This window comes from Cydia amplana, chromosome 4 (genome assembly GCF_948474715.1).
Source record: "Cydia amplana chromosome 4, ilCydAmpl1.1, whole genome shotgun sequence".
Classification (NCBI taxonomy): Eukaryota; Metazoa; Arthropoda; class Insecta; order Lepidoptera; family Tortricidae; genus Cydia; species Cydia amplana.
This window is the reverse complement of record NC_086072.1, coordinates 8841399-8863315: the sequence shown is the minus strand read 5'-3', so window position 1 is coordinate 8863315 and position 21917 is coordinate 8841399. Positions and strand designations below refer to the sequence as shown.

The following is a 21917-nucleotide window of genomic DNA, read 5'->3' as shown; positions in this document are numbered from 1 at the left end:
TTTAGTAGTAGGTATAATTCTGGGAGATTACTTCACGCATTAATGACCATCGTCAATATAATTTTGAACACCTCGCCCGCTTAGCAAATATTGCTGCTGACTGTAGGTACGACATGTGATATACGACAGTGTAAAATTTTAGAAAAATTAATGCAAATGACAATATGGTGTTTGAGTGACTAGTCCAATCAGCTATATTATTCCACAAAAGTGAAGTAGAAGACAGTACATTTATTTGATTATATATGAATAACAACATGAAATCCATCAACTTTTGTTGTAAAGTCTTATTCATAATATAAGTTACTAGCATAACTTCCAGTAGTAATATTATGTATGTGATAAAAACGCCCGCAGAAGACCCTACTATTATCACTAAATAGATGTAGTAAAGTAATAAGCTATTTTCTACTGTCAGTCTGTCATGTATGCGTGAAGTTACTATAATATATCGTAAGTCAGTGTTACGTACTATAATATATCGTTAAGTAGGTACATCGTGGGGTTGACCAGACTTGAACCATAGCTTCCGAGGTTTGTATAATGTATAAAAGTTTTAACATCTTTATCTTTAGACAATCCTGTCCTAGACAAAATAGGATGTCATATGACTATAAATGTCATTTGTTGGGTATTAACAAACAAGTGAACGATGGTAAAATTAAAAGCTTTATTTATTAACTTGTAGTTCCCAATACCACCAGTGACCTATTTTATAAAGCTACAAGTTACACTTTACAAGCGGAAGTCTCGTTCTAACACATAGGGTTAGAAAGAGACCTCCGCTTGTAAATTGTAACTTGTAGCTTTATAAAATAGGCCACAGGAATACATGGTTAAAGTTGGTCGGCATGTTTGCGCCCACGCTGTTTAAAAGAAAATTCTCAATTTTTCTATGGCTGTCATCATAAAATCATCATAGACTAGACTATAAATGTGACGTTCCACGGTAAAAGGTACCTTATGGCCGCTGGCGCTTACGTCGCATAGCGCCGCAATAATATTGGAGCGGCGTTAATAATAGCGTAAGCGCCAACCGCCATAAGGTACCTTTACCCGTGGGACGTCACAAATGTATACGACATATGTAAATGCGACTCTTACAGCCATATTCGAACTTTAAGATACCTACGTCATCTATTAGATATCTAAACTAAACCATCTAAACGATATGGATCGGATATTTCAGTGTCAAACAAGTGTCAAAAGTGATGTATTTCTTTGAAGAAACGTCACTTTTTATACTTGTTTGACACTGACATATTTGACGTATCTTAAAGTTCGAATATGGCTGTTAGTTATTGTGCCATAGGTATAGACAATAATGTATAAATCTATGTCGTAAAGTTGCATTGATTATGAAATCATCACGTTGTTTGTCATTAACAATATCGCAATTAAAAGCATATTCATATGAGATTTGTTTGTTTTAATTATATCTTTTGAGCGAATTGCACTTTTGACTGAGTTTATCCAGAGTTTATCACATGAGTTACCCAACCTGACCTTTAGATAGTAAACGTCAATCAATTGTGTACCTTGTTCTTATAAAATAAGGCACATAATGCAATGAAGCACGCCTGTGACAGGGTTATTGGGGGTAGATAACAAAATAAATCGTTGTATAACGTCTATAAATTATATTTTGTAAACAGTTCTAGGTAAATATTAAATATTTTTTTAAGAGTATTATTGTCACGTACACAATATCCTATTCGCTAAGCTTAGCTATAGTTCATTTATTTATACCCAACTTTATAAACCGTATCTTGATTTCGACCATGAGTATGAACTAATAGACGTTTGTAGGTTTTTGTCATTTCACTTGGGTAGTGTAATGCGGCCTTAAGAGTATCTGCAATAAAGACTATCACTTAGAAGACTGGGTACGCGGTGTCTATAAGCTTGATGTTTTCAGACTTGAGAGTCTTGGTCTGAATGGTGAACTGCACGTTGTTGTAACGCAGCCTGCACTGTCCGTCCGGGCGCGCCATGAAGCAGAGGGTATACAGGGCCGTCTCGAGCTCGGGGGAGGTTCCCACGAACATGGTCACTTCGGGAGCATCCTTCGTTTCACTGAGGATGGAGTGCTGCTTCAGAATTAGTCCTTTCTGAAAGATTACATGGGAAATATAAAAAAATGCTGAAAAATTGTTTTATGTCTTGGTACCGTTTCCGAGACCGGCATCGAGGCTGCGTTAATCGTCTCCTAAGGGAGCCTAGCCATGATAACAATCGTTGATAGTAAAGTCCAATCGAAACAAACAATGTCACGTGACTTTTCGTAGAATACTGTTACTATCATCCTGATACATTTTTACTTTTCACCTGGCTAGGCCCCAACCAAGGGCTACTAGGCAGGTTTTCTATAAATATAACAATAGAAATAACACAGTCTACCAGATATTATTATCGGCCTTATCGGCAAGCGCTGTAGGTATTTGATAAATGGCACATTAAGAGTCATGATACATATTAAACAATAAAAAATTGAACCGGTATCCACTCACCCCAGCCAAGTCAAGTTTGGAGACGTAGCCTAGGTAGTTGGCTTTGTGATCTTGTTCTCGCTTAGCAAAGAACAACCAACTATGCAGACCTGTAAAAAGGAAAATGTATAAAATTTAACAAAAAAATAATAGCCAAGTTTATAAATAGAGTTAGACCAAGAAAAGTGCAGCGATTTTGATAGCCCACGCAGTGCAAGTGTTATTTACACGTCATAAATTCATAGAAGTTTGACGTTTAAAATGACACTTTCACTGCGTGGGCTATCAAAATCGCTGCACACTTTTCTCGGTCTGACTCTATTAGAATTGAATATAATAGCTTTTTCACTTCTCATGCTCAAAAAGTGCACATTTTGCGTAGACGACATAAAGTTGCTTATTATGTTCTAGAGCATAAAGTAAAATCATCTATTGCGACCTTTATTGACCTATATAACAATAAAGTCCAAAATCTGCCATACAAACTGCCAGCCTTGCAGGCGCGCCCGCGCCCGACCGGCGCGCTCCCGCCCGGCGTGTCTCGCGCCCCCGACCGGCCCGAATAAAATTTTCTTTAGTCTTGAATAAATACGGGAAAATAACCTAAAATATTGGATATTTTTGTATGTATATTTTCCTCGCAATCGAAGTGAAAAGCAGAGTGTACAACAAGGGCATAAATATCCATTTTTTCCCTCGTCTACTATTTTGACCAAAAAATTGCCTCGGGTAAAAATGGGTCACTTTATGCCCTTGTTGTACAATCTACTATTCCAGCTGCCTACATTTCTTCTGACTTATAAGGACCACACGGACAAAGTGCAAAAATTATTGGCGTGCTACATTGCAATGCTACATTGTAGGTTTATTCATATAAGGTACAAAAAAAACCGGCCAAGTGCGAGTCGGACTCGCTCACGGAGGGTTCCGCACCATCAACAAAAAATAGAGCAAAAAAATCGTGTTTGTTGTATGGGAGCCCCACTTAAATCTTATTTTATTCTGTTTTTTGTATTTGTTGTTATAGCGGCAACAGAAATACATCATCTGTGAAAATTTTAACTGTCTAGCTATCACGGTTCGTGAGATACAGCCTGGTGACAGACGGACGGACGGACGGACAGCGGAGTCTTAGTAATAGGGTCCCGTTTTTACCCTTTGGGTACGGAACCCTAAAAAACACTTATCTATAAAATAAAACTGAAAACTAGATATGTGTATACACTAGCACACTAAGTACCTACCTTAATGTATGGTAATAACGTTGTCCATACATATTTTTAGCACTTTGTCCCTGCTCGTTATCTAAATAGTTGCAAAAACGTCCATTGTTTTCGATCGAGCGTAGACTGTACTGTTTATAGTACATAGGTACACAACACACATATATTGCAGTAGGTACAATACAAAACCTACACATATGCATCAGATTATTGCAACAGCGCATAGATCATACGTACCTAATACATCATTGGACTTGAGTTCAGCCATGAAGATGTTCTCGAAGGCACAGCTGCACTTGCACAGGCCGGTCCAGTGGCGCGCGTACTTGGTGAACCAAATCTTCTTCAACAAGTTTACTTGTTCCGGGTATTCATTCAGCTGAGTCAAACCTGCGTTAACATTGACATTGGTACAGTAAAGTAGGTGAACGTAATTCAGCTTAAGCACGATTCATAGCAACGCAAAAACTATGAAATTTATGAACGGAATGCGTCGAAATCGAAGTGTATGTTGGTTCTTCCTAATCTCAAAGATGCATAATTTAGCGTATGCTTTGTTTCGTGCTCAGTGGGCCTATGATGTTCGCGTGATCAGGCAAAGATAAAACAAGCATACCTACCTCACTTTCTGACAGTCGTTGACAGAATGAAAGTGCCGGGATGAACTTGTGTTGATCGTTTGGCAATCGCAAAGTTAAAACTCCTTATGATGGACGATATCAGAGACTGTTTCTCAATTTCGTACGTTAATATAAGGTAAGGAAGTTTTCTCTATTAAAAAAAACTCATAACAATAGTCATGCTTTCGGGGGAACCGCACTTCACTCAATATTTTTTCAAAGTAGATAAGTGCTCGGACGAGACTGAAAGCGGGTGTACTGTTGAGAATATTTTAACTGTACATTAGGTCCGCAAATACTTAATCAAGCGGAAGTATGCATGCAGTACAGGCGCTGCGTTTATAATACAGAATGCACTAACCTTTGCTTACTAGGAAGGACATAAGACTTCTAATAGGTCCGGTAGCTAAAATAGTGTTGATGTAAGTAGTTTGCTCGGACTCTTCCTGCGAAATGACATCACTCATGTTAAGTTTCCTCAATTGGCGTGACACTTGAAACTAGTAAACAGATATACGGTGAAGACGTACATTACATAGTAATTTGTAAAGTAAATTATACTCACATTAGGGGTGACGAACTCTGGCCTAATGACATTCTTGTGGTAGTTGTCGAAAAGAGCGACGAATGGTTTGATAGTTGGTCCGTTCCAAACGTTATCATTAACAGCTAGGAGGCTATAAACACATTGAAAATCAATATCTATAGTAGATTGTTAACCAAGGGATGAAAGGCACTCATTTCTGCCGAGGTAGTTTGGAGCTCGAACGCAGTGAGAACGCCAATAGTCCGAGGCTGAAATGATGCCTTTCACCCGAGTTAAACACTCTACTTTTCATTTCGAATACGAGGAAAGTAAAATGCATGGGTTTTGTTAAAAACATGACTAAGTTTAAAATTTAATAGTATATCTTGAGGGTACTTTCAATTATCAATTTAGGCCAAAGTATCGTTAATGGAATGAGGAGTTAAATATCAGAATGGAAATTGTATAACAAATCCATTTAAACTGAAATTTCAGTTGCTTATCGTAATAAACTTCATAAAATCGTACTTGGAACGTAAAATGCTCTAGTGCAGAAACATCATTTTCTGCACACCTTTTATAACAACAATGACCCTCTTTCAGAGCATGAGAAATGAAAAATTGTTTACAAAACATCATGTCTAATAGAAGGCAGAAGCGTTGCGTTGAAGACTTACTTAGCTGGTGCCTTATCGTCCTTAGACATGGGGCTGGTTTGGCCCTGCAGGTTCACTTGGATGTAGTTGAATGCGTTATTGATATCTGCGTTGAACATCTCTTCGCTGACTCGTACCAAGTCTTCATCGGTCGTGGAGTCCTGCACTGTTTTGAGAAGGTCTTCATAGCTCTTTGTTTTGGCATAATCCACTACACCGCCGACAACAGTGCCGATTTGTTGAAGAGTGTTTTGGGCGCTGTTTCCGTCACTAGAAGTCGCCTGGTTTTTGATGAGATTGGGAAGTATATTGTTGAAGATTTGACCGGCGGCGGAGGCTAGGTCGTCGGCTTGGCTAGCCGCCAGGCAGGCGAGGAGGACTATGGCACACTTCATGTTGGTCCAGTACGTGGTGTCGAATACAGTCACGGCGCACTAGTGATCTCTGAGCTGCGCCCGCTCCGCGCCGATGTGCGCGACCTCTGGGGTGACGTCATCCTTATGGCTTGTTCATCGTAACGGTTATCGATCGCTCTCCACGGGACCAATGTAAGCCCTACCACCGATTATACAGAGATATTGTTAATCACGGGGTCATTTTACACTTGGGAGGTGCTGACAATTGGAATAAAATGTTTTTTGAATAGATGTTGTGTGGAACATAACATAGCATTAGATACAGCATGTTATTGATATTCAACCGGCGGATTTCCAGTTTTTGCGCCATTTGCGGTGATTGCCCTGAATACCTAATGCGAAGCTACTTCCACGTCCTCTGAAACAACTCTGACCTTAGTATTAATATTATGTTGCTATCAGTAACAACCCTGATTGCTCATCACATCTCGACGTGCTAATGACGTATTGAAGTTGGATGGGAAACGTACCACCTATTGGTTCGCATTCGCAAGCGCTTTGTTTGCAAAAGCGAGGCGTTATCAAATGTATTAAGAGCGTAACAATCGTTTCGTCGCTAAATGCATGCTCGTTTGTAAAGTAGGTATCTAGAGTAGATATCTATGTGGAATATTCGTTCTAATTTCAAAAATATGTATATATACTTACATACTGACTGACATAGGTACCTAATTATATACAGGATCAACAGTTATTTACGATAAAAGTGCGGAAAGTAAGAAATTCGCAACGAGGTGGCGATAAATTAAAACACGACCGAAGGGAGTGTTTGACCACTATAGTTAGGTATGTATTTTACCGCTATAGTTATGTATTAGGTATGTACTTAAATACTTTCAACTCATTAATTGTCTTATGTACAAAGAATCATACAGTCACAAACATGCTTTACAAAATAGGGTTCCGATTGTCACCGTTTGCGTAAGTACGCTAAACTTTTAAAGCATTTTAATAAATTAAATAACTAAATAATAACCCTATTTTACATTCCCGTCATGGTTAGCTGATAATTAGAGAGATTAGTTTAGAAACGAAGAATACTTATACGGTTGAAAGTAGGCATCAGCCTGTATGGTTAATGGCAGTATACCTACCTAATTAAATATTTCCTCACACGTGCTAGGGCTTCGCAGGCGACGTAACTACTTAAGAACTAAATGTAATAAAGGTATATAAAGGTATTTAAAAAAAGGTTTTTAGGTTATTCTGGATTGAAGCGCTGGTGGCCTATTAGCGGTAAGAGCGTGCGACTTGCAATCCGGAGGTCGCGGGTTCGAACCCCGGCTCGTACCAATGAGTTTTTCGGAACTTATGCACGAAATTTCAATATCATTTGATATTTACCAGTCGCTTTTCGGTGAAGGAAAACATCGTGAGGAAACCGGACTAATCCCAATACGGGCCTAGTTTACCCTCTGGGTTGGAAGGTCAGATGGCAGTCGCTTTCGTAAAAACTAGTGCCCATGCCAATTACTGGGATTAGTTGCCAAGCGGACCCCAGGCTCCCATGAGCCGTGGCAAAATGCCGGGACAACGCGAGGAAGATGATGAGATGATGAGGTTATTCTTGACTTCAGATGTTAGTTAACAGGGTAAATAGGAAAGGAAAAAAAAACTTTGCAGAACAAATGCAAAGTTAACTAATATGGCGTATAGCAGCCAAGCTACGCTACTGTCGTACACATAGCCATTATATGTTATGTGTGGTAATGCTCAGAGAAGTTTTTAAAGGAAACGTTACTACAGTTTTATGCCAAGGCATCTATAGAGCACGAATTCCACTACATACTTCCTTATTTTAGAATACATTTGAGAAATATACATCTTGAAAAAATACCTAAGCTGTTATATCTGGCTAACTTTTTTTCTTCGCATAATTATGTACCATACCATTAAATTTAAATGCACTTAATTACGTATTGAAAGCCATCTACCGTGGTCCGTGAGTGTAAAACATTAATAGCAAATTATACATATTGTTTTGTAATTATAGCAAACATATATATATCTCTTAATGTATTAGTTAATAATTCCTATCTCCAATTAGTAGTAACAGTGGTAGACTGGTAGTTGTTAATCTCGCTACAGTTTCTCCCGCCACGTGTGCTCGATTGTTTAGGCAATGTGTAAAAGAAAGCAGAGAAGAGACATCGTCACCATACGGTCGCAGGCGAGCGCACAGCCGCAATGCACACTCGCGTGCGCTGGCGCGAGGCGGGAATATCTATCTTACTTATGTATTATGCATCATCTGCCTGCATCCACTGTTACAACTGTACACTCACCGCTCACAATTCTCTATTAGGACAATCATTACTATAGAATATAGATGATACGATATATAATTTCTTAGCAGATTTGAGTACGTTCAAGCCATTCTGTTATTCCAGTAACCGACTGGTTTTATGGAGATAAAGATTATTTAATTACGGGCATGTTTCTTAGAAGCAATAACTTTGACACGATTTTGCGATATTGATGCGCGTTTTCTCTCGATTTACTTGATTGGTTTGTAGTTTTCTCACATTTCTATTAGGATAAGCTTTACTTTGGAGCTATCTTCACAATTTAACGACTGCCTACCATTTACTTTTGCAAATTTTACTATCCATTAGAACTTAGAACTTGTCCATAAAATTAAGTGGCCAAGACTAAGTAGGTACGTTTAGACAGGCAAGTAAATCGTGAAAGTCAATTTAGCGACATCCTTTTTTGATCGTAATATTTAATTTTCTTATAACTTAAGGAAAATCGTCTTTATATCACAAATAGGTATTTCTTGGAAACTGATATTTAAAGAACATAAATATAATACTTACTTGTTTACCTACTTGAACCCAAACAAACAAATCTGTAACGAACAATGTTAGGTATTAAGAAATTTGCATGAGGAGCAATCATTCGATTAAATTTGCACCTTATTGTCTTACTGTTAAGGGTCTAATTGATTCAGGAAACTGTTATCGTATGAGGTCAGCTATCAAGAGAGGTCGACCGGCATCGGCACGCCAGCTTGCCAGTGCGTCGTGAGATCACTCCTTAACCTCGACGAGCGAATCGTGCCCGTCCAAATTTGCTATTCGATAAAATATAGGCTCAGTCTGCATATTAAGTTAGGACATACCACAAGTGCCACGCTAAATACGATGAAGGCCGTAGTATTTGCCTTGCTGTTGGTCCTCTGTTACGTGGAATGTAAGTGTTTATTTTTGTATCATCACTCGTACCCACCTCGTATGTACCTATGCCCCATATTGTTGTTTGAAGTTTGAACATTGAAGTACCTACATGTCTACGTATCCAAAATGCATGATCTGATTTTTAAAATATCTGCTTGCGAAACAAGTGTACAACATTATTTGCGTACAGGTTATATTTTTGGTAGGTTGTTAAAGGAAATCTTTAAGTATATGAATTTAACCTCAATGCTTATTGTTAATTTCCTGTTATCATGAGCTTAATGTATTGGCACCTACCTATTAGTGCATATTTCTGTTTATATGCGTGATTTTAACTTAGAACTAAATGCCAATGTCTCATTTGGAGATCAACTCGCTCGTAATCATATACATATTATAGCGGGCGAGACGTGCTGCGAATAAATCCTTGAAGCATCTTTTAGTGCGAAACGTGTTATAAGCATGGTTATATGTATTAAGTATATAATAATCATAATCATTTAATCGTCGCAATCCATGGTATTACTATAAATACCTATAGGACAATACCTATAGTAATTACTGTAATTAGATACATACCTACTCGGTAGGACAATGCATTAGTACTACATAATCACCTCTAGCCTCTGCCTTAACCTTTTACCAATCTTTGTTTTTAATTACAGGTAAAAAGACGTATGCCCCCCTCGACAAACATGCCAACGTAGATTTTATTAATATGGAGGGAGGTGGGATCAAGCCAGCGCCGCGGCCGGGCGGCGCGGCGACCCCTCCGTCTAAACCTCAACCAATACCCGTGGTTCAACCCGCCCCAACTCCCCAGCAACCACCAGTACCCAAATCAGCTCAAGCTCCCCAACCAGCACCGACTGCAGGAAAACCAGCACCAGCCGTCACCATCAAACCAGCTCAACCAGCCGTCACGCCCGCTCAACCGAAAACACCAAATCAAATCAAACCGGTCCCCGTAAATCCGTCGCCAGTGGCCAACCCCATCACGACCCCTGGACCCGGCAATGTCAAGGATTTGGTCAACTTTTACAACAGCCAAGGCAAAGGCAGCCCCATCCGTCCCTACAGTTACAGCCAGGCTGTTAAACAGGGATAACTGTGATAAGATTTATATGTAAAACCATTGCAGAACGATCTAAATATAGCATTTATTAAGTACTAACTTATTGCATTTTTTTACATTGCACGACACCACTTTCCTTTTAGACTTAATTACTTATTTACCTACAAGGAGGTTAAATACCTGTATGTACCTAGAAAAGTAAAGTAATTAAAAACCTTGTTGTACACCTGGAAACTAGTGGAAACTTACCATATGTACGAAACGTAAAATACCTCTATTTTGCCTATAATACTACTGAATATAAAATAAATATAGGTAGGTACCTACATGCAAGATTTTCAGATTTTGTATTCATATTTATTGAAGACCTAAGGTAGTATTGGAGTTTTCGTACTTCGAAAAATGTACGTAGGTACCTATTTAAGTATTTATATTATATATATATAATATGTGTATGTATTTAATTATGTATATATTATAGCGACCTCTACTAGCCCAAACTATAAGCCGAAACAAGAGACTTTAGTAATATCTACTTAGGTAATACTCTAAGAAAAGCTAAAATTGCTATGGGAATAAATGTGTAAGTACCTAGGCAAACTTCTAAAAACAAAGGTCGTAATTTGTTTTTGATTTTATTTTAGACTACATCTCCACCTCCTAAGATTACGTAATTTATGGATGATCCCTACAGTGAAACTTCTATTCTGCGGTTATTGTGAGATCTCAGATCGAATGGTTTCATCTAGGCAAAGCCATTTGTAATTTTGTTTGCTTGTATGAATTGAATAGGGTCAGCGTACGCCCGCGGTCAAGCAACAAAAATATTTTATACCTACCTAATGCTGAATAAAACCTACATTCATAATTAAATAATGTAACTAAGACGAGGTTGGAACTATATATTTAGTAGGGAACATAGTTTAAATTTATTAAGACGGGTTATTTATGATAGGTAGTTAACTTTGATAGTTAACAGAGAAAACGACAACAGTCTTGATATGTCTAGAAGCTACATAAAAAGATGCATTAGGACGTAAACAATGCATGGCTTTAAAATTTATTCAGCCAGTGAAAGTGTAGCACAAGTTCACAAGATAGCACGGGCAATGGACTCGGTACGCGTCCTTTACAATATAACAGACTACTTAATAGTTATCTTTGACAGTCAGTTCCTTACAAATTCATAGATTTCAATGGCGAAAACTGGCCTTTTGCAAATTTGATGCATGCCGCTTAGAGTCCATTCTATTCTTGTCATGTCGTCTTTCTTTGTGGTCAATAGACTAGTCAATTTACTTGCATTATTTGTATCTATAGAAATAGCTTACCACGAATAGATATGCGGCTTTTTGGTATTCTTTTCAAATAAGGTAGTTCTCACGCAATTAATTCTGATTCAGGACTTCGGAGCACCTCCAGATACCTAAAAGTGGGTTAAACACATTTAAAAAAAAGGTCACTTCTGTGGACAATATAATAAAAGTTAACGACTCTGATACCTACATACATAGGTATCCTATTTTTAAGGTTCCGTACCTCAAAAGGAATAAACGGAACCCTTATAGGATCACTCGTGCGTCTGTCTGTCCGTCTGTCACAGCCTTTTTTGTCCGAAACTACTGGATCAATTAAGTTGAATTTTGGCACACATATGTAAGTTTATGACCCAAAGACGTACGTGTAACGTAAACAAATTAATTTTAAATATGGAGGCCACTTTTGGGGGGTAAATGAGCAAATTAAAAAATAAAGTTTTTCAAGCTATATCGTGTTACATATCAAATAAAAGAGCTCATTGTAAGAATCTAAAATATTTTTTTTTTATAATTTTATGATAAAATGTTTAGCAGTTATTCAAGAAAATAGGTAAAAAATGACCATTCCCCCCCCCCCCTTTATCTCCGAAACTACTGGGTCTAAAATTTTGAAAAAATACACAAAATAGTTCTCTACCTATAGATGATAGAAAAACCTATTAGAAATGTGCAGTCAAGCGTGAGTCGGACTTAATTACTTAGTAGATATTTTACTCACGTTTCACATAAAAAATACATTGTTAAAAATACGCGAATCCGACTCGCACTTGGCCGGTTTTTATTATTTGAGTCTCAAGTAGGTACCTACTTACTGAAACAATAAAAGCGGCCAAGTGCGAGTCGGACTCGCCCATGAAGGGTTCCGTATTTAGGCGATTTATGACGTATATAAAAAAAACTACTTACTAGATCTCGTTCAAACCAATTTTCGGTGGAAGTTTACATGGTAATGTACATCATATATTTTTTTTAGTTTTATCATTCTCTTATTTTAGAAGTTACAGGGGGGGGACACACATTTTACCACTTTGGAAGTGTCTCTCGCGCAAATTATTCAGTTTAGAAAAAAATGATATTAGAAACCTCAATATCATTTTTGAAGACCTATCCATAGATACCCCACACGTATGGGTTTGATGAAAAAAAAAATTTTGAGTTTCAGTTCGAAGTATGGGGAACCCCAAACATTTATTGTTTTTTTTCTATTTTTGTGTAAAAATCTTAATGCGGTTCACAGAATACATCTACTTACCAAGTTTCAACAGTATAGTTCTTATAGTTTCGGAGAAAAGTGGCTGTGACATACGGACGGACAGACAGATGGACAGACGGACAGACGGACAGACAGACAGACATGACGAATCTATAAGGGTTCCGTTTTTTGCCATTTGGCTACGGAACCCTAAAAATGTATCCCGCCTGTAAAGTTGCCGATGAGGATAACCAGTACTGTAGACTAGTACAAGTAATATTAGTAACAAGGTGTGTAAATGCTATACCTATAGTATAAAGTCTGTTTAAATAATCTGAAAGCTATCAGAAGAGTTTTCTCCCATTTCAATATCTATGTTATCGTCAACTAACGTAAACTATTTACTTATATTATTAAATTGTACAACGGGACTTATTTACTTATATGTTTTCATAAACTACTAGGTACTGTAGTACGTAAACGTGCACTTTGAGGGCTGCGCAAAATGTGCCACTTTCACTCTCAGCTGAATCATACGGGCCATTACTGCAGGACCCCTCGGTTACGCGCGTGGTCTGGGACATTGTGCAACACCTTGTCCGCATTTTAACAATAACAATGACTCATCGAGGCTACGATATAATTAAGAACACTTCAGTACCTATCCGAAATAATCTACCGCCACCGCCAGTCTAATATGTATTAGAAAGCTTTTACAATAATCTCTCAGTTTAATAGAAGCGTAGAATCACGCAGGCAGGCTTTTATATAACGTAATTTTTAATAGCCTAAACTTTCTTAACAAGTCGCACGTGTAAATGGAACATAACTTTATGTTTATGTGCGTTTGTGTTTTAATAATGTTATGCTTGTAATTTAGGAGATCTATCTAAAAAAATAAACTATAACAATGTATTTGAAGAAGATAGTTACATGGCTTCCCAAGCTTGCGTGAGCGCTTCTGTAGCGCTTGGGAATAATGACGGCCACTCCGAAGTGACATCTCATCTGCACACAATGAAATCATTTTGTGGCTTGATACACACTCGTACTTCTAAGCGAAAGTAGCATTTCATATGGTAGATAGGTATGTGAAAATGCAATTTCATTCAATTCAATTAGTGATTTAAGAGAGAAATATGTAACAAACTGAGTTTTGAGCAATTACTTAAATGATAATACATATATTCGGCTACCTATTATGTAGGTTTATAGCGTGCAAGTCGTTTAAAGACCGGATCTAATAGGGGAAGCGTCAAGAAGAGTTCAAATGTTGCTTATTTAAAAACGACTTTAAGTTTTCAATATTTATAATAAGAGTAAGTTTTTATGAGTAATAAAAATGTTATATCACCGCTGCGGGTGTCGCAGGGGTTCTCCCAACATCCGCCCCACTCTCGCTTTCCTTGAGTTCTTTAGTGAGTCCGTGTTATGAAATGCACCGACGTCACCCAGATCCGCCCTCATTCTTTGCGCGTGCGTACGATGACGTTATTGAATAATACAGCGGCGCCTGACCCATTCAAACTCTTTATTTGGCGCATTACATAAGGATCTATTACGAATAGGTGTACTCTAAATAGGCACGCTAAAATTTGAGTACTTACGGCCTGATTCTAATTTTAATTAACGTCAAAAATTAGATCAGAGATTAGAGATTAGATTTCATCAAACAAAAACGTCACCACTGAGAGTTTCCAATCGTATCGAGATCAAATTATAACGTTTATTAAAATTAGAATCAGGCCGTTTAATCACTAAGTTCCATAGAACGAATATTTATTTAGTCCGAATGTGAACTCATTTTCACAAGGAATTTACTGTTTCACGGAACAAACGGGAAGTACAACTATAGTAATGTAAGCAACGAGAGTATATTTAAAAGTCATGTTCACACGAACTCTCTAGGTTTAACAAAAGTTGAGATGAAAGCGACAAATATAATTTGCATAGTCTACAAATATTGGCTGCTCGAGAGATGTTCTGTAACCGCACAGTGGCATGAACATGTTTAGGTATCGATTAGTTCAAAATTTGCATTATAAATATGGCGTCATAACTTTTACTCTGTATTGCAATAGTCTCTAGCCGTATTTTTACTTTGCTTAGGTATGTGGTTGTTGTATTCATTTGTCATAAATTTGCAACACTAACGATAAGACCCGGAATAATCCTCTTATGCAAATGACGACAGATCTGAGGTAAGTGACTAAGCAGATCCGAATTTGTGCCTTGTTCCGTTTTAAGAAAGTTGTGACACGGTATTGTTATGCAAACCGGACCTGCCGTTGTTGGAGGACGCTATTACTCTAACGCCCGCAGACACGCATTTAGGTACGCTAGAAAAGGGTGTGATCTGTGTCGCTATTCACAAAGCTATACGTAGAAATTAGATATTATATTCGAAACGGTAGTAAAGTCGGGTTCTATATGTGCAAGAGAGTACCTAAGCACTTGAAGATACTTAACTTGCAGGATACTTACTTCAACATTTGTATTTTGAAGCTTACCGACTGAACAGATACAGAACGTGTACATAGGGATATACAAATCCATAAGATACAAATCTAGGGGTAAAAATATTGTAACGACAAATTCGATACACTGGCTTGGGTTTTACTAGTTCTATGTAACACTTAGGGTCGGTTGTACCAAACTATTTTTCATCGTTAAAGACTTCGCTAAATTTTATTGTATGGAAAGTTTCATAGTAAACCGCCGCGGCGCGCCGGGTGACGTTGATCAGTCTGTCAAGTGCGGATGGTGCAACTGGGCGTTTTTTTTTGTTGTCTCCTACACCTTTTTTCGAATTTGGGATTTTGTATGTTATTTCTACTCAGAATCACGAGCTCTATCTATCCTAATAGGAAAAAAAAGTGTCCCAAAATTTTCATACATTTTTCGTTTTTCGATTTTTCCATTCCGCGACCGCCATACAAAGTCTATGAAAAATGGTGACGTAATGGAAATAAAAACCTTAGGATACTTTTTTTCTCCTATTAGGATAGACAGAGCTCGTGATTCTGAGTAGAAATAATATAAAAAATCCCAAATTTGAAAAAAAAGTGTAGGGGACAACAAAAACAAAAAAGCGGCCAAGTGCGAGTCGGACTCGCTCATGAAGGGTTCCGTATTTAGGCGATTTATGACGTATAAAAAAAACTACTTACTAGATCTCGTTCAAACCAATTTTCGGTGGAAGTTTACATGGTAATGTACATCATATATTTTTTTTAGTTTTATCATTCTCTTATTTTAGAAGTTACAGGGGGGGGGACACACATTTTACCACTTTGGAAGTGTCTCTCGCGCAAACTATTCAGTTTAGAAAAAAATGATATTAGAAACCTCAATATCATTTTTGAAGACCTATCCATAGATACCCCACACGTATGGGTTTGATGAAAAAAAAAATTTTGAGTTTCAGTTCGAAGTATGGGGAACCCCAAAAATTTATTGTTTTTTTTTCTATTTTTGTGTGAAAATCTTAATGCGGTTCACAGAATACATCTACTTACCAAGTTTCAACAGTATAGTTCTTATAGTTTCGGAGAAAAGTGGCTGTGACATACGGACGGACAGACAGACGGACAGACGGACAGACGGACAGACAGACAGACAGACAGACAGACATGACGAATCTATAAGGGTTCTGTTTTTTGCCATTTGGCTACGGAACCCTAAAAACGCCCAACTGGCACTTAGGCGCGCGGCGTAGCGTAAGTCGTTTTATGAATCTCCTGTTGCAATCTAACGTGGTCCTCTGCTATTGTTTAAACAGGTTCATTAGAGAAACTGTTTCTGTAAATAATAATATATATGCATATCTAGTTATCCATGAGCTGAAAGTTTTGTTAAGAAGTAGCATTAGCACCTATAGGTACTAAGTATATGTCAATAAGCTACTAAGGTACTAAACTGTGAGTAGAAAATCGATGATATGATTTTATTTAAAGTTATTTGTACAAAAGAAAAACTTAATGGACAAAAGGCGACCTTAATGCCAGGAGGCATTCTCTCAGCCAACCTTAGGGCAAAACAGTATATGTTGTAAGGACGGTAAACACATTGATGAAGGTCGATCTTTGACTAGGGTTAAATAATCCTAAACGCTTGAAAACGGGCAGAGTATAACATAATCAATTAATAATTATATAAAATTATAATTGTGTATTTAAATTTACTGCTTATTTGTATTTAATAAAAGTCTTGCGATGGAGATGAGGTTACATCACATGATGATGCTAAAGCTCAGGGCTTGTAGAAAGTTTATTTTTAATTAAATTTGTTAATTACTGCTAGGGCTGGGCGCAGGCGTAGCCGTGACATTGTTATGTGGCGCGAGCGCCGACGGCGTTACAGTTATACTATATCAGTATTTTAACTTCAAATCACTTCATTCTTGCAGGCCACTTGCATAGGAATATCATCTAATAGTTCGAAGAGAGTTCGTATTGATAGGCTATTTAATGTCTCTAACTAGCCTCTGCCCGCTACATCCTCCGTAGAATGTGATCAGGGGGCCTAGCCAAGATACCAATCGTTTGCGCTACACAACTAAAAGCTTTCTGTCTCTCTATCACTCTTACGTATTAGTGCGATAGAGCCAGATAGCGTTTCGTTGTCGTAGCGCAACCGATTGGCACCTTGGCTAGGCACTTGGCTTGGCTTGGCACCCTGAACATAGTATTTACGCTGAGTGTCCTTGAGTCAAAATACTGGTTTGTTCTTCTCACTGTAGTGGCGCGCTCGCACAAATATGAAATTGGCGGAGAGAGTGAAATTGAATAAATTGCCCATTGTGCGGTGCACGAATTTGGTAAGTATTACTTTCTTTCCCCAGCATGTGCGGGTGAATGATCTGATATAATACGAGATTAGTGCGTACGCCACGTAACAATGCCTTTTATTTCACTTAGGCACCTGCTTAATGTCTAGACTTACGTAACTTACTTGAACACGAAAAGTACTTTAAGTTTAATTACCTTTTCAAAGTTTTCAGTGTCGGTAAGCGAATACATAGGTTACGTAATGCTAACTTTATAGTCATATGCAATTTAAAGATTGCGAATAGGTACTAGCTACGTTTTTAGAGTCTGGCTACTGAAATATTACGCAAATTTATGGCGGGAAATTCAAAATATCTTGGACTGGCCACACTTTGTGTATTAGGAATTATAGTTTTGATACTAGAAAATATTGTATGGATGCGAGACATGGCCCGTCAAAAAGACATAACCAGTAGACTCCAGTGTCTGCGGCGAATCGTAGGAGTCTACTGGCTACGGACCATGTCCAATATTAAATTATGAGAGTTGACCCTTGAAATCATGAAATGGTACCCCTAAAAGGTTGAAAACGAGGTTGAACTTTCTTAACTAACTTCTAGGTCGCGGGTGGAGACTAATACAATCAAGAAGAATAAATACGCATTGGTTTTATACGAACTGCTAACTAAATTGAAGTTATTAAGAACCGCTCGTGATATCGCTATCGCGTGTCTCCATCGACTGATTACCGAAATTAAATAATAACAGTTGATTAACTGTTATTATTTAATTTCGGTTTATTAAGTCATTACCTACACAAACAGATGATGCGGTAAATAACGAGCTCTCATTAACACGATTTGAATAGGGCCACATAGCATACATTGGGGCATAGTTCAGCACTTTAGGCTTGCGCAAAATGGGAATGTACAGTCGACTACAAAGAGATGTATTCACTTTTTCACTTTATTACAATGCTGTAAGGTGAAAAAGTGGATACATCTCTTTGTAGTCGACTGGACTAGGGTTTGCTCCCGGGAAATAAGTACCGGAACCGAAAGTACCGGGATTTCCCGGGATTTAGAGCCAAGTAATGAACCGGGATTTCAAAATTAAAATCCCGGTACTTTCGGGATTTTCGGGACTAATATTTTCGGTAAAATATTTGACTGTTTTCTGTTACATGCTGCATGAAATATCATGTTTTTTAAAGAAATATGTTCTATCTATCTAAGACTGACGCTAATACCTACTTTTACGGCTGACCATAATATTAAAATCAAAACAAAAACAAAACATAAGTGTTTTTACGATAAAAAAAAACGATTAATTAGTTATTTGTATATTTAGTATACAAATAACTGATTAATCATTCGGTACGAGAAAATAATATAGAGAAATTTTGTAGATAGTAAAAATATGACATGTAGATTAGGATTAAACCAAAATTATATTATTTAGTAGTATAGTACGCAGAGGCAGTCCATATCACAATTACGTAATGTAGGCAATGATTGTGTTGCTTATATAAAGACACATATTATCGTAAAAAAGAAGTGTGTGTACCTTCACTATGGTACTTTTTATATTGTGCCAATGTTTAGAGAAAGATTCGTGGTCGTTTTACGCTTATTTTACTGAAAATTAAGATAAACACTGTTTTTTGATGGCAGTCCCGAAAGTACCGAAAATACCGGGAAATCCCGGTTCCAATTTTGCCCAGTACCGAAAATCCCGGTTCTTTTAAAAAGTATCGGTTCTGCAATCCCTAGCCTGCAGTCCTGCACTCGTTGAAGTCTTTTATAAGAAGCGTAAGTGTAGGCTTCGTTTACGAGATACTAAATTGTTAAAGTTAAGTGTATACAGTTGTACTGATTATAGTTAACTGAAAAGCTATAAAAACAGTGTTTAATGGGCCGCTTATAGTAGCAGGTCTTTACACTAGTACCTACCATCATATAACTTTCGTTGACAGAAATAATTGGAATTATTTCCCAGTAGATAGTAGAGCGAATGTTCGTTTGCATTTGACTTAGATATCTAAATATGTGTGTTGCAAAATTGCCCTGATGCCCATTAAAATTAAATTGCTATCCCTATTGCAATTTGATGTTTATGAATTAACCCATAAGGAGATGAACTGTAAAAAAATAGTAATTAGGCGTTTCTAAATTTATTACGCAATGGTTTTAAAATATGAATAAATGAATGAAATCTTTATTTCAGGCAACTAGTGGCCCATACATAAATACCTTAAATACTAGCATACATATTATAAAAATATAAACTAAACACTAAAAAACACATTATGATTGCGATGCAATACGCAACCCCGCAGCCTATAGATACAACTTGAACATTAATTTACCGACTCCTAAAGTTAAAAGAAGGTATAGGTACCTAAGTTAAAACCCGGCTGTTTTAAATAGGTGCTTTTCTAGAAAAAGACTATTTTTCTAAAACAACAAGAAATTTATGTTTTTTTCGTTTTTGTCTGTTACCTTCCGTGATTATTTCTCACTTGGTGGTCTCATCGAAAGATCAGCGCTGGAAGTCGCCAGCAACATGCTGAGACGGGACCATTTCGTGACACTTTATTTTCACTATGTTCTTTTTATGCTTGTCTATTGTCTGTGTGTTTACGAATAAAAACTATATTCTATTCTATTATATCATGAAATGACTACTTATCAAGACCACAGATCGTAATAGGTTCAGCCACGCGTTCATTAGGATCATTCTCAGTAGATCCATTGACTAGATCCATCATGTATCTACTGAGATATTTTTTTCTCGATTGATCTGCTGTTTAATAAAATGGATCTAATGAGAAAATGTAGTCTTAATAGATATATTAATATATTAATCCTCAACTTAACTAGACGGAGCCCCGCTTCGCGGGGCTCCTATTTCTGGGCGGTTTGCCCTTCGGGCACGTGAAGCTACCTAACGAACCTAACCTACCTACCTACCTACGCTTTTTTCCCCAAAGTGTAATGTTTTCACGAATATCACACTAAATCCATAGGTAGGTAGGTTAATAGGTTCGTTAGGTAGCTTCAGATGCCCGAAGGGCAAACCGCCCATAAATAGGAGCCCCGCGAAGCGGGGCTCCGTCTAGTTAAGTTGAGAACTCAACATTTTGAGAATTTTCTGGTTAACGGATTTAGCGAGAAAAGTACTATTCAGTAGATCCACATTGTTCAAAATTGGATCAATTGAGAAAAAAATATCTCAGTAGATACATGATGGATCTGGTCAATGGATCTACTGAGAATGATCCGTTGATTAACTTTGATATATCTACCGCATGCAGCCAATTGATTCAACAAAACGCTCATTAAAATCTGCGTCAACAAATCTCTCTATTACAAAACATCAGCCCACGATGATGACATCAAAGGACTCCATATCCGCGGCGATCCGGGATAGGATCCGCAGCGGCGAACTTTCTCGCGTATATAACGCAGGTGACGCCGCGCCCGCGACCAGTGTACTCGCACCAGGCAGCGCGCGCGCCCCGTGACGCCCGCGCAATCGAAAGTGATATACTGTGACATTGGATCAGTGTGTGTGAACTGGAGCAGTCATCGGTAGCGAGTGTTATCCTGAAACTGTTCCCGGCTGGATCTGCCTGCTGCCAAAAGGTAGATTTGGATTTGTGTGGTTCATTGTGAATTTGTGTGTGAGTGTGAAAAAACGGATTTACTCAATGGAAATGGTTTAGATAATTTTATTTCAGAACACAATAAGGAGATAATTAATAAAAAAAAATCAAAGACATCGAAAAGGAAACGGGAAAAGGATAAACAAATTCGCAGCCGGCGCATAGTCAATTTTTGTATTTATTTATTTAAAATACAATTCGTAATTTTTATTGTGTAAAAAATAATAGTCTGTTATTTTGCTTAGGTAAAATATAAAAATAAGAAGTGAAGGATTAGGTATAGGTATTTCATTTTTTATTTACACGCAATGACGTCACATGCGTCAAGATCCGTCGTACTTATTTTTACATCTTGTTTGCTTCATTTGTATATCAAACAGTGAAATAAACATTTATCATAATTATGTAAAAATAAATAAATTAAACACCTAGTGACTCAAAAACTTAGGTATGTAATTAAAATGGTCTCACGTCTAGTCTGGGGCTACTAAATAATTATCTACCTATTAACTGTAAACTGTAAAGATAATAAAACTACTGGTAGAGAATAAGTCCGCCATTTGTACATTATGTTTGTATTTTTTGCAATACATAAATAAATAAAACTAATAAATAAATAATATAAAATAAATAAAGGAATAAATATCTCATTAGATTTACACATAATCACAACGAATATCTAGTATATCAGCGTAATTAAATGTCAAATCCGACCGAGCACCGGGGCGCCCGATGGTAGAAAGTTGCATAATTTTACTTTCACTTGCACAACCGAAATATCTTTCG

The 21917-nt window shown here is 37.4% G+C and overlaps 3 protein-coding genes across 4 annotated transcripts in view; 2 read left to right on the top strand and 1 right to left on the bottom strand.

Annotated features, from left to right (window-relative positions):
* Positions 1–1836: 1836 nt before the first annotated feature.
* On the bottom strand, positions 1837–5969 carry LOC134663155 (endoribonuclease CG2145-like). The gene is made up of 6 exons (XM_063519503.1): positions 5536–5969; positions 4898–5009; positions 4694–4778; positions 3950–4102; positions 2511–2599; positions 1837–2111 (listed from the first exon to the last, which is right to left on the bottom strand). Exons 1-6 carry the CDS (start codon positions 5907–5909, stop codon positions 1875–1877), a joined length of 1050 nt encoding a protein of 349 aa, XP_063375573.1. The 5' UTR covers positions 5910–5969; the 3' UTR covers positions 1837–1874.
* A 2979-nt stretch (positions 5970–8948) lies between these two features.
* LOC134663208 (uncharacterized) lies at positions 8949–10219 on the top strand. The gene is made up of 2 exons (XM_063519594.1): positions 8949–9125; positions 9775–10219. Exons 1-2 carry the CDS (start codon positions 9077–9079, stop codon positions 10215–10217), a joined length of 492 nt encoding a protein of 163 aa, XP_063375664.1. The 5' UTR covers positions 8949–9076; the 3' UTR covers positions 10218–10219.
* A 10737-nt stretch (positions 10220–20956) lies between these two features.
* LOC134663184 (cuticlin-4) overlaps positions 20957–21917 on the top strand; it is a 63299-nt gene continuing 62338 nt past the window's right edge. Inside the window, exon 1 of one of the 2 annotated variants that reach the window (XM_063519559.1) lies at positions 20957–21111. The gene's annotated coding sequence lies outside the window, so the exon portion shown is untranslated. Of the gene's footprint in view, positions 21126–21917 lie in introns of both variants that reach the window. The other variant, XM_063519560.1, reaches the window with a different exon arrangement.

Bases quoted from the DNA above. Each gene is read 5' to 3' on its own strand.
- LOC134663155 (XM_063519503.1), bottom strand. From the start codon at position 5,909: ATGAAGTGTGCCATAGTCCTCCTCGCCTGCCTGGCGGCTAGCCAAGCC. The intron at 2,600-3,949 runs GTACGTATGATC...TCCTTTTTACAG, and splicing joins CAAGTCCAATGATGTATTAG to GTCTGCATAGTTGGTTGTTC. The intron at 2,112-2,510 runs GTGAGTGGATAC...GTAATCTTTCAG, and splicing joins CCAAACTTGACTTGGCTGGG to AAAGGACTAATTCTGAAGCA.
- LOC134663208 (XM_063519594.1), top strand. From the start codon at position 9,077: ATGAAGGCCGTAGTATTTGCCTTGCTGTTGGTCCTCTGTTACGTGGAA. The intron at 9,126-9,774 runs GTAAGTGTTTAT...TTTTAATTACAG, and splicing joins GGTCCTCTGTTACGTGGAAT to GTAAAAAGACGTATGCCCCC.